A 13657-nucleotide genomic window follows, 5' to 3' on the forward strand; every position below is an offset into this window, starting at 1 on the left:
AACAATTCTCCATTACTTTTGTACAAGATACCTTTCCCTGGCATTCCTTTGAGATATTGTAGAACTCTATTAGCTGCTTGTAGATGGACTTCCTTCAGACTATGCATAACCTGACTTATTACACTCATTGCATATGCTATATCCAGTCGGGTGTGAGACAAATAAATGAGTTTTCCTACTAGGCATTGGTACATTTCTCTGTCTACTGCAGTATCATGCTCTGCTTTCCCATGTTTAGAATTGGAATCCATGGGAGTACTTGCTAGTTTGCAGCCAATCATACCAGTTTCCTTGACAAGATACATGACATATTTTCTGTTGAGAGATAAAAATCCCTTGCCTAGAATGAGCAACCTCAATCCCAAGAAAATACTTCAATCTCCCCGATGTTTTAATCTCAAACTCTTTAGCCAAATATTTACTTAAAACCTGTTGCTCTTGGAGATCATCTCCTGTCACTATTATATCACCAACATACACCAAAAGGGCTGTAACTCCTCCTAAAGGAGAGTGTTTAATGAACAATATATGATCTCCTTGGCGTTGTTTGTATTTCCCATAGCCAACATTACTCTTGCAAACCTCACAAACCATGCTCGTGGTGATTGCTTAAGGCCATACAACGCCTTTTTTTAATTTACACACAGTATGAGCAGCCAAGTTATTGCCATATCCGGGTGGAACATCCATGTAAATTTCTTCCTCTAATTCCCCATGTAAGAAAGCATTCTTCACATCATTGTTGCAATTCCCAACCATATTTAGCTGCAAGTGATAACGGCACTCTAACTATGTTCATCTTTGCAACAGGAGCAAAGGTCTCTAAATAATAAATTCCATAGGTTTGAGTATAGCCCTTGGCTATCAACTGCGCCTTATATCTCTCAATTGACCCATCGGCTTTATATTTCATCGTATACACTCACTTACAACCCACTGGTTTCTTTCCTGCTAGTAAATTCACCAATTCTCAAGTCTCATTCTTTTCTAATGCTTCCATTTCCATATTCATGGCTTGCTTCCATTTTTCATTGGACAAAGCCTCAAAAAAAGTGGTAGGAATGGTGATAGCATTTAGGCTTACAAGAAAGGCTCTATGATATGGTGAAAAATTCTTAAAAGACAAAAAATTAGCTAGGGTATATAATGGTTGTTTTGTGCATTTTCCAGTTGCTTTCCTAATGGCAATTGCAAGGTCCATGTCCTGATCATCATTATCAACTTGAGATTCATTTTCATCTTGCAGCAAATGGTTAGAAATTGTTACCTCATATAAAGGATCTAAGTTGGACTCTTGGACCTGCATAGATTCGGGGACAGCCTTCTTTCTTTTAGCGTACACTTTGTCAAATTTCACATTACCAGGAGTAGAATCAGCCTTGGGATCAGGTATGGATGCAATTTCAGCTAGAGGATTAGAAGGACTCGTTTCAGGTAAGGATTTAGAGGGACTTATGGGCACGGGATCCAAACAAGATGAACCTGAAGCTGTTGTTCCAGAATCTGTGGGAACAGAATCTGATGTTTTAGGCATAGAAATGGATGGTAGGTCCATAAAAAGTCTTCCTTATCTTCTCTAGTTGAGCTCCCTTCCTATAGATAAGGCTTGGTAAAATAAGATTCTTTCTCATTGAAAGTGACATCCATAGATATAAAATTTCTTTGATGGAGGACGGTAACACTTATACTCTTTTGAGTTGAAGAATAGCCCACAAAGCCACATTTTAGCGCCCTTGGATCTAATTTTCCCCTGTTTTGACTATGAACATGAACATACGACACACATCCAAATATCCTAGGGACAAGGTTGTTTGTAGTCTTTAGGTTGGGATAAAAAGTAGAAAGCATGTCCATAGGGCTCTTAAAACCCAAGACCCTCGAAGGCAAACGATTTATCACATGAGTGGCTGTAAGGATTGCTTCCCCCCAAAAAGCCTAGACGAACAATAAAGCTCTAGTTTGCTCAAGAAGGTGACCGTCTTCCTTTTCAGCTACCCCATTTTGCCGTGGTGTATTAACACAAGGTGACTCATGTACTATTCCCTCTCTTTGGAAGTATGGGGTAAGGTTTTGATTGAAATAATCCTGGCATTATCTGATCTAATTCTTTTGATGTTGACTCCTGTTGACTTATTTGTTGATTTTAAAGATATGATTTGATTTGATTAGGATTCTTAATTATTTCTGTAATTATTATTTGATTATTTGCTTTCTATTTAGTTATAATTCTGTGTATAAATAGTCATGTAAATTAATTGTAAAGATTAAGAGTAAAATACAAAAATACTCAAATTCCTCAAAATTCTTCATGGTATCAGAGTTTTTTTCTTGGTTTTAGGGTTTAAATTTAATTTTTTCCTTTTTAGGGTTTCAAAACCCTAGATATACCTTTTTGATATTAACTCATCTAGGAACCTTCCCACCTCTTACTGCCGACACCAAATTTAACATGGTATCAGAGCCTCCCCATCCGATTTTGGGCCTCCCATAAATGTGTCACGCACCAGTAAAATTCTAGGCCTGAGGGGGTATGTTGAATCTCACATCGATTGTGGAAAGAGGTAATGTGCTCCTTATATGGGCCATAGGCACTCCTCCCACTTGAGCTAGATTTTGGGGTGAGTTAAGCCTGTCCCAAATTTAACAGGCTATAATGATGGCTTATATATGATGGAAAATGATCCAGATTCTCCAATATCTCAAGCATGTTTTGGAGAAAATAAGGATGTCAATTAGGAAATAATACAGTGGCACAAGCGGTTAGGGCATTCATAATTTTTTATTTTAGAAAAACTTTATCCTAATTTGTTTGCTAGAACTCAATTTGGTTCTTTATTTTGTAATGCTTGTGAATATGCTAAACATACTAGAAACTCATATCCTTTGAGTCATAATAAAAGCCAAATTCCTTTTGTGACTGTTCATTCTAATGTTTGGGGACCTACTCAAACTGTCTCTTTATCTGATAATCGATGGTTTGCCACTTTTATTGATTGTTGCACTCGATTGACTTAGGTCTATTTGATTAAAGCTAAAAGTGATGTCTTTTCTTGTTTTCAATCTTTTCATAACATGATTTGCACTCAATTTGATACTAAAGTGAAAATTTTGAGAATTGACAATATAAGAGAATACATGAATAGTGATTTTTCTACTTATTTTGAGAATAATGGGATATTACAATAGACCAATTGTCCTTATACTAGTGCTCAAAATGGCATTACTGAAAGAAAAAATAGGCATCAATTGGAGGTAGCTCGATCTCTTATATTCACCATGAACCTACCCAAAGAATATTGGGGAGATGCAATATCTGCTTATCTTATCAATAGAATGCCCCTCAAAGCCCTTGACTTTATGAGTCTTTTAGAGATTCTACAAGGAAAGAATTTATATATTTTTTCACCAAAAGTATTTGAGTGTGTTTGCTTTGTCCATACTAGGATGACAGAAAAGTTGGACCCCAAGGCCCTTAAATGTGTGTTTGTTGGATATCCTCTGACACAGAAGGGATATAAATGTTATTACCCTCTATCTAGGAAATACTTTGTCAATATGAATATTACCTTCCGAGAGACTGAACCCTACTTCAGTACCACCCACTCACCTCTTTAGGAGGAGAATAATGAGCAAAAAGAGGTGATTCCGAATTCTCTTATTCTGAATGATATATTTCAGCTAGAGAGTTCGAGCTCTAGTAGACAGGGGAAGATGTCCAATTAAGGGAGAGAATTGGACGTTTTGACAAGCCAGATTTGAGGAGATATTTGAGAAGAGACAAGGGAGAAGAAGCCATTATGCAGTCTACTCAGAGTCAAATCTTTTTCTGACGAGTTACCCAAAACTCTTGAATGCTCCAATGACTTAGATAAATCTATTGCACAAAGAAAAGGAGTCAGATCTTATACTAAACACTCTATTTCTAACTTTGTTTCTTATGAATCCTTGTCTCCCTCCTATGGAGCTTTTGCCTTATCTATTTCCTCTGTGTCTATTCTATAGAATTCGAAGGAAGCTCTTGCAAATTCTAAATAGAAGGGAGCAATGATTGAAGAGATAAAAGCATTAGCCAAAAAAGAAACCTAGGAGCTTGTCACTCTCTCGTCTGGAAAGAAACTTGTTGGCTGTAAGTGGGTATTCATAGTGAAACACAAAGCTTATCGCACAATTGAACGGTTTAAGACCAGATTGGTTGCTTAAGGATTCATCCAAACCTATGGATTGAATTATCAAGAGACATTTGCCCAGTTGCAAAAATAAACTCAATCAATCCTATTACCTTGTGCAGCCAACTTGGACTAAGACTTACAGCAGTTTGATGAGAAAAATGCTTTCCTCCATGGAGATTTGGAGGAAGAAGTATTCATGGAGATCCCTCCTGAGTTCACTGATGAGAAGACATAAGGAAAAGCGTGCAGGTTAAAAAAAATTGTATGGGCAAAAACAATCTCCCAGAGCTTGGTTTGACAGATTTAGCAAAGCGATGATGTCCTTTGATTGCCAATGCTCTGCTGATCACACTCTGTTTATTAAACATCACAGTGGGTAAGATCACCCTTCTTATTGTGTACGTTGATGATATAGTGGTGACAGGTGAAGACAAAAAGGAAATGACTTAACTAAAAATGTTGTTGGCTCAAGAATTTGAAATAAAAAATTAGGAAAACTGCAATATTTTTTAGGTATTGAGGTGGCTAGATCAGAAAAAGGGATCTTCATCTCGCAAATAAAGTACATTCTGGATCTTTTGGAAGAAACTGGTATGTTGGAGTGTGAACAAGCATAATCTCCCATTGAAAGTAATCACAAGATGCAAGCAAAAATTGGTGAGTCCGTGGATATTGGAAGATACCACAAATTGGTATGGAGGTTGATTTATCTCACACACTCAACCGGATATAGCCTATGCTGTTAGCTTTGTATTTTGAGATACCTAAAGTTTGTGCTAGAGAAAGGGCTTATTTACTCCAAAAACGGTCACCTCCGAGTTGAAACTTTTACAAATACAAATTGGGCAGGATCTCTCGATGACAGATCCACCTCTAGCTACTGCATAATTGTGGGAGGGAACTTTGTCACCTGGAGGAGCAAAAAATAAAGTGTCGTTTCTCGATAAAGTGTTGAAGCAGAATACAGAGCAATGGCCCAACGTGTGCGTGAACTTCTATAGTTGCAGAAGTTATTGGAGGAGCTGAGATTGCCCGAAAGAGAAAATAACTTTGTATTGTGACAACAAAGTTGCCATCAATATAGCACAAATGACCGAACGAAGCATATTGCGATTGATCGGCAATTCATCTTAATTCATGTGACCTCTACTGGGCAACTTCCAGATGTATTTACTAAAAGGCTCAATAATAAGATCTATCATAATCTGATTTGCAAGTTGGGTATGTGCAGCATCTTTGCACCAACTTGAGGGGAGTATTGACTTATTTGCTGATTCTAGGGATATGATTTGATTTGATTAAGATCCTTAATTATCTCTGTAATTATTATTTGATTATTTGCTTCCTGCTTGGTTATAATTTTGGTGTATATATAATCGTGTAAATCAATTGTAAAGACTAAGAGTGAAATACAAGAATACTCTAAAATTCTCCAAAATTCTTCAACTCTAAACTGATTTTTAATCATAGAACAAAAGTTGGGAAATACATTACTAACATCAGACTTGTGCTTAAGCAGAAAAACCCATGTAACCCGTGTACAATCATCTATAAAAGAAATAACCATTTAGGCCCAGACACACCAGAAACAGTAGATGGACCACAAATATCACTGTGAATCAGGTAGAAAGGAATGGTGCTTCTTTTATTACTAGCTGGAAAAGATACACGCTTGTGTTTGGCAAGCTTACACACCTAATGGATACATGCTTGTGTTTGGCTCTAATACCATAAAACTACAATGAAAAGGGAGAGAGGAAGATAGATTTTGAGAGAAAGATGATTGATTATTCCCCTCAAGCTAATTGGAGTATATATATGTCATATATAAAGAAAATATAGGAATGAGCAGGCTCAGGATTTGGAGGGAAAATATGTTAAGTGATAGTATAATTGTAGATCGTAAAGTTAGTTGTAACTACCTTCCAGCTACAGTATAAAAGACTATAGCTGAGCTGTGTTGGTCATCTTCCAAGATCAAAGAAGAATTATCTCTTTCTCTCTCAAATACTTCTCTTCTTCTCGCTCTCTCTCTCTCTCTCTATTCTATCTCTTCTCCCTAAAACTCTTCTTCTGTTCTTCTATTTCTATTATTATTGAGACCCACTGTTAGGGTTTCTATGATAAATTGGTATCAGAGCTTGTTTTCGAGTGGGATTGAGCTGCAAATGGCTGATTTAGGTCGCATCCATGGCAGAATCAGGTTTCTTTCTGCTCTTCTTTTTTTTTTTCTCTTCTTTCCCTCTAAATTCTTCTTTCTTCTTCCCTCTATTCCTTCTTTCCTTCTTTTCTAAGATTCTTCTCTTCCTTCCTCTAATTTTTCTTCTTTTTGATCCCTGAAATTTCTTTTCTTTCTGCTCTCTATTTCTTCTTTATTTCATTAAAATTTCTATCCACCTTTTTGTTCTTTCTTGAATTCTTGAATCAGATTTTCTTCTTTTTCTAGTTGTTTTCTGGTTCTTTCTTCACTTCTCAATTCCTGTATTTCAAGAAATCTGTTTCTTGAAATTCTTGTAATATCACATTCATTTCTTCACTTACTTTCTTGTTTGGTTCTATTTTTCCACTGTTCATAATTCTTTCTTTAAATCTTCTGTTTCTATCATAATACATATCTTGGTTTTCTTTTCTTCATAATATGGAAGTACAATCTTTGGACCAAGAGGATCTTGAGAGTTTATTGGAAACTATTGAAAGAAAAATAAAGAAAAAAAAGATGAGGAACATCTCAAGAAGTGTGGTGGTAGGCCAAGAAATGAGGTGGGAGGCCAAGGAGTTAGGTTGCAGAATTGGAGAAGCAATCAGGATTCTGCAATCGACAGTGCAGACAAATGTTGAGGATCTGGAGATACTGAAAGAAAAATTCAATAAAACTGATGCTGAGAACAACAAATTCAAGGAAGTGTGTGCTTTTATGGGTATTGCATTGAAAGACATGAAGGATAAGGGTAAAGAAAAATGCAGCAACTCAGAAGATTCTCAAGTAAACAGAGTCACTGAAAACAAGGTTCGGGAAAACAGAGTGTTGCTTCCTAACCCCAATCTTGGATCTGCCAAAGACCAAGGTGATTCTGTAAACTATCCTGTTGTTGAATCTATTTTGCCAAAGATAGAATTGATTGCATTTGAGGGCAAATAACCTAATGATGTCAATGGTACAAATGATAAGAATATTCAAGGTTTTGAGCATGAAAACAGCTTTGAAGCTTCCCTTGTAAATTCAAGATCTCAAGAACTGGAGCTAGGAAATATCTTTGAAGGAAAACAAGGAAAGAGGGTGACACTTGCTAATTGCAACACTTGGCAGAAGGTATCTTCTCCAAGGACAAAAATTGGGATTCGTTCTATAACTGGAGAAATAATGAAGATAGTCGTCTTGATGTTGGAATTTTCGAAGTGTTTGAACATAACAATGGTGTTTTTGTGGAGAATATATCAAATCAAGATGAGGATGTGGAAGTTTATGAAGAAGAAGGGTATAGAAAAGAGCCTTGCAATTTCGGGAATAGTATACTTGAGCTGGGATCATGGATCATGTAGGCATATAATACTCAAAGAGGATGCATTTGAAATGTGGACGAGACAGAAGAAGAAAGTGCCATTTTGTCAAGGTAGGATTTGTGCATTAAAATGTTATTATCAATAAGAGTGACAATAATGCCTCTATTTCCAATTTTTTTGTTCATAAATTGGGGAAGCTGTTTGTGCAGACCATAACAATTGACAGGAAAGGGTCTGAGTGTTTTTCAAGGTCTCATCAAGTGGAAAAGTATGCCATCTGAAGATGCAACTTGGGAAGATAAGACCTTTATTCAATCTTAGTTTCCAGCCTTTTAACCTTCTTGAGGACAAGAAGGTTCTCAAGGGAGGGGTATTGTCACATATAAAGAAAATATAGGAATAAGTATGCTCAGGATTTGGAGGGAAAAGATGTTAAGTGACAGTATAATTGTAGATTGTAAAGTTAGTTGTAACTACCTTCCAGCTACAGCGTAAAAGACTAGCTGAGCTGTATTGGTCATCTTCCAAGATCAATGAAGAATTATCTCTCTCTCTCTCAAATACTTCTCTTCTTCTTCTTCTCTCTCTCTATTCTATCTCTTCTCCCTAAAACTCTTCTTTTTTTTTCTTCTATTTCTATGATTACCGAGATCCATTGTTAGGGTTTCTGTAACAATATACTACTTACAAGAATACATAATAGATAACAAACAAAAACAATCCCATTATTATAGCCGAATTGTTATGGGCCCTTAAATAGGATCTCGTCACAGATCGATTAACTAGAAAATCCTCCTCTACCAGACCGATTTTCCCTTGTTAATATTTTTGCTTTTCTCTGAGTAATCTATTGTGAAATAAATTGAGAACTCGTTTGAGAGAATTATTGAATCTCATAAACTGATGAATAATATTTTTTGAATATCTTATTCAATAATCTCAAGTACCTTTTTATAGTGAAGGCTATATTCAGATTGTATCAACATTTAAATTCAAAATACTTCTTATCTTCTGTTTAAATTTAAATTTTAAAAATTAAACTAAAAATAATAACTAAAAAATCAAATTAGAGATGACAAATTACGTTAAATTTGGGTCAGGCCTAACTCACCCCAAAAGCTAGCTCAAGGAGGAAGATTGCCTATGACCCATATAAGGGGCACATTACCCCTTTCCACAACCGATGTGGGATTCAACACACCCCCTCACGCCCCCTTTCCACAACCGATGTGGGATTCAACACACCCCCTCACGCCCCCTTTCCACAACCGATGTGGGATTCAACACACCCCCTCACGCCCAGAATTTTTACTGGTGCGTGACATATTCATAGGGCGCCCAACATCGGATGGGGAGGCTCTGATACCATGTTAAATTTGGGCCAGGCCTAACTCACCCCAAAAGCTAGCTCAAGGAGGAGGATTGCCTATGACCCATATAAGGGGCACATTACCCCTTTCCACAACCGATGTGGGATTCAACAAATTAAAATACTAATATTATTTATTGTAGCCACTTTGATCAGAATCTATCAAATAGAAGGATAATGCATATCCATAACATTACCCCCTTCTTGGAGAAAAAGCTTGTCTTCAAGCTTGTCCTCAAGCTTGTCCCTAATCTTCTGATTCAATAATAGGAGACCCTAACCCCACCCAAAATAATTTTTTGCACTGACGGTTAAAAGAATATGTCTCATCACAGTTGTAGCAAAGACCTTTAGCTCAACGTTCAGTCATTTCTGTCCTGCTAAGTCTTTTAATAAATGGAGTTGAGGTGCTTCCGACATTTGAAGATACTGCATTACTATTTCACTTATACTCTTGAAATGACCCGTAAGTTGTCATTATCTAACCCAATTGTTATCTTCTCGAATGTTCGAGCAAAATTCATTGTTGTAACTAAATTGGGAGGGTTTTGTAATTCCAACTCAAGTCGGATAGTCTCATACAATCCTGCAGTAAAAAAGTCAATTTGTTGGTTGGTTCGAACAGTCATCACTCTTGCCAATAAGGATTGAAATTGGCCTTCTACTGATCCAACTTGCTTCAAATTCACCAACTCCCCCAAGGGATTGCTACGGAAAGCATGACCAAATCACAAGTTGCAATTACCCTTGAACACTTGCCATGTCATTCCAAGTTCTTCCTGTTCAAGTCACTAAAACCAAAATTAAGCCTCACCAGTAAGATGGAAGGCAGCTTCACCGACTTTATTTGCTTCACCGACTTTATTTGCTTCACCATTCGTTGATTTTGAAAAAATTATTCGCAGCGATTAAGCAATCCAAGTGGGTTGTTGGAGCCATAAAATGAGAGAAAATCAAGTTTCGTATATCTAGGCACTACATGCCATTCAGAACAATCATTATTTGGTCGGACAAAATTTTGTTGACAGCTACTCGTTCCATCTTGATTTTGGTTTGCTCCTCTATTGAAGGTGCGAATGAGCTCTGAAACTTGATGAGCCAAGTCGTTAAATCGAGCTTCGGTTTGTTTCCTGAAAGAGTTCAACTTTTCTTCTAGATTTGTTGAATCGCCCATGATGACCGCCTCTGATACCAAATTGTTATGGACCCTTAAATAGGATCTCGTCACAGGTCGATTAACCGAAAATCCTCCATTCGCCAGACTGATTTTCCCTTATTAATATTTTTGCTTTTCTTTGAGGAACCTATTGTGAAATAAATTGAGAACTCGTTTGAGAGAGTTTGAGAGAATTCTCGGATCTCAGAAACTGATAAATGATATTTTCTGAATGTCTTATTCAATGATCTCAAGTGCCTTTTTATAGTGAAAGCTACATTCAGATTGCATCAACACTTAAATTCAAAATACTTCCTATCTTTTATTTAAATTTAAAATTTAAAAATTAAACTAAAGATAGCAACTAAAAATCAAATTAGAGATAACAAATTAAGATACTGATCTTATTTGTTAAAACCACTTTGATCATAATCAATCAAATAGAAGGATAATGCATATCCATAACACGAATCATATCACATAATTTAAGCGCCTAATTATGTATACAATCACTATAAGTCTAAGCTATTTAGAGAAAGCATCTCAACAATATAAATATAAATATAAATATATATATATATAGTCCATTTTGCTAAATGCCAAACATGTATCTTCCCACTTGGTTTCTTATTTTCTCTTGCATCATTGCCAAAAACTCAAGACTACATAATTGACCCAACTCCTTTCTATTGGCAGCTGCAGCATAGCAATTGGAGACACCACGAATATCTGCATAACATTCTTGCCCACGAGCTATTTTTGTTGATAATGGTAGATTAAATCTCCATTTTCAAAAAAATGAAAAGAGGCAACAAGGATCAACAAAACAAAGAGGCCCTTTATTGCCTTTACTAATGACAAGACCCATGAACACTTGCTCACCCATCGGATAACACAGCCTCTATCACCTTTAGATGAATGCTGGTGATTTACCAATCCATAAATCCAAAGTTATTGCCCTTGATTCCTCCTTCTACCGAGCATCAAATGCAATTGAGGTTTTGTTTATAATGAAAGCAAAGTACCAGTTTATTGCAAGGGTCTTTCAAGTACTTTTGCATATCCATGTGACCAGGAAAATCAGTAAATTTATAGAATGACACCACCACCACCAAATTCGATGGGTCATTGAGTTCAGGCATTTCCTAAGTGGGAGTCGAATCAATAGGAGCATATCCAAAAGCAAATAAGCACTTTGGGATGTCATGTTTTGAGGGATTTGAGAGAATAAAAAAGAGAAGAAAAAGTTGGGACAAAGAAAGCAAAAGAAGATTTTACCAGAATTGAAACTGAAGGACCCAATTGTTACATAAACTTAAAATAAGGACTAACTTGTGGGTTTTGTTAAACTTCAAGGACTTGGATGTAAATTACCCAAAAAAAATAAAAAAAATATTCAATATTCATGCAGTTTGATGACATCCATAAAGGCTGAGTTGAACTTCTTGACATTTATTTAATTTAATAAAGGTTAGGGAACTAACATGCGAACTACTAGGAAAAACTTTTCCTATTGCAACCTTCTAAGCTTAGCACTGAGAAAATAGATTTTACCCCAAAATGCAAAAGATCAATCAGAGAATTACTCAAAAGGAAACAATACCTCCTCTGCAAAGAGCTCTTCCAATACATCATTTATTTGTTGATCTTCTGCAACCATAGCTAATGCCATGCTGACAAGTTCATTTGACAGAACATAATCACTGATTTTTGACATGGATAATAGATTTTTAGTCCTAGGATCCAGAATTTCACTTATTATTACTGATTTATCAGAAGCCTGTTGCATCTCCCCAATCCAAGAGCCCTGTGAGAAGTTTCCTCTGTGACCTTGGGTCACCATAGCCTCTCTATATGGAAGGCGCTTTGCCTGCAAGAAGCATAAGAATTAGAAAATGAATGGTGAAAAAATTACTAAATCTCATAATCAAGTAAACTGCATGTGGCTTTCTTTTTATGGTTCTCCATTATATTGATGGGCTGATGGCTGACCCCATAAAATCTAGAAGTTAACAAATGCCACCCTGAAATCTCCAATCAATTTTTCCTCTACCTTGGGGCAAATCAAAGGTTCCCCAAAAGAAATGTTGCTAAAAAAGTAAATAAAAAGGATATTGAAAAAAAAAAGACCTATTGGACAAATAATCCTAACTTTTTTATGAATTCACACTTATATCCTACCTTTCAGTTTTGTACAATTAAACCATAACTTTGACATTTATCACAATTTTAACCATGAATTCCAATTAATTTTTATCAAAACCCAAATTTGCCGCATGTTATTCTACTTGGCTTTTTATATTATTTTTTAATTAATTATAATTGGCCTATTAACTAAAATAATCGAAACCTTTTCGCAAAATCACATTTATATCCCAATCTTTAAATATTAGACAATTAAACTATAACTCTGATATTGATCACGATTAAACTACAGTTAACCCTTAGTGAAAACCTCTTAAATACCCAAATTGAAGACCCTATATATATTGAAATTCATAAAATTCATCAAAATTTAATTTTCTTCACTTTCTCAGCACGCATCAAAATCTCACTTATCAAAACCTATAATCTCACTCGGTGTAGCTGATGATTCATGGCTGCCTTCGAATAAACTATACCATGTTCTCTTCTATCTCTTTCTCCTCCAAACTAACCTCTAGCTCCATTACTACTCTCTTTGTTGTCACTCTATTTGCTTAGGTTTTACCATTCCATTATAGCGGGAGCTGACCAATTTAGTCCTCGATCGGTATCTCGACTAAGGACGTAATCATTGATCTTCTAAATTTCTTGATAATTATATTCGCACTATCCAAAATATAAAAGTAGAGATATAAACGTGATTTCGCTAAAAGGTTTGGATTATTTTATTCAAGAATTTAAAAGTTGAAATATAATCACAAAAAGATTTGGATTATTTTGTCAAATAAATCAAAAATATAAATTAAGAAAAAAATAATAATAAAGGCCACATAGGATGACAAGTGGCCAAACCGAGTTTTGGTCATAATTTATTTAGCTCATGGCTAAAATCGCGATCAATATCAAAGTTATGGTTTAATTATCCAAAATTGAAAGATTGGAAAATGAACGTGTTTTTGTCAAAAGATTTGAGTTATCTTGTCCCATAGACCAAAAAATAATAAGTCCAACTAACCCAAATAATCTAAACGCCTTGGTCAATTCACGTTTATATATTAAATTTTGAATTTTAAACAATTAAATTAAACCTTTAATATTTGTCACAATTTTATCTATAAGACCAAATCAATTTTAATCAGAATTTGAAAATGTCACCTGTCCTCTCACGTGACTTTTTTAATTATTATTTAATATATATTTTTTATTTATTGCCTAAAATAATCCAAACATTTTTATAATTCCACATTTATATCCCAACTTTTTTAGTTTATTAGACAAAATAATCCAAACTTTTCAAGAAATTCACATTTTATATTC

General features: G+C 35.4%; 1 protein-coding gene across 10 annotated transcripts in view; it reads right to left on the minus strand.

Annotated features, from left to right (window-relative positions):
- The window catches only part of LOC110609158 (ion channel CASTOR), a 36398-nt gene that overhangs the window by 5474 nt on the left and 17267 nt on the right, over window positions 1-13657 (minus strand). For 7 of the 10 annotated variants that reach the window (XM_043951403.1, XM_021748533.2, XM_021748529.2 and 4 more), the window contains one exon: window positions 11799-12065. In XM_043951403.1, the coding sequence (XP_043807338.1) occupies window positions 11799-12065 (267 nt within the window). The remainder of the gene's footprint in view (window positions 1-11798; window positions 12066-13657) is intronic. The other 3 variants (XR_006348814.1, XM_043951405.1, XM_043951408.1) reach the window with 1 other exon arrangement.

The sequence above is a fragment of the Manihot esculenta genome, chromosome 2 (genome assembly GCF_001659605.2).
Source record: "Manihot esculenta cultivar AM560-2 chromosome 2, M.esculenta_v8, whole genome shotgun sequence".
Taxonomy (NCBI): Eukaryota; Viridiplantae; Streptophyta; class Magnoliopsida; order Malpighiales; family Euphorbiaceae; genus Manihot; species Manihot esculenta.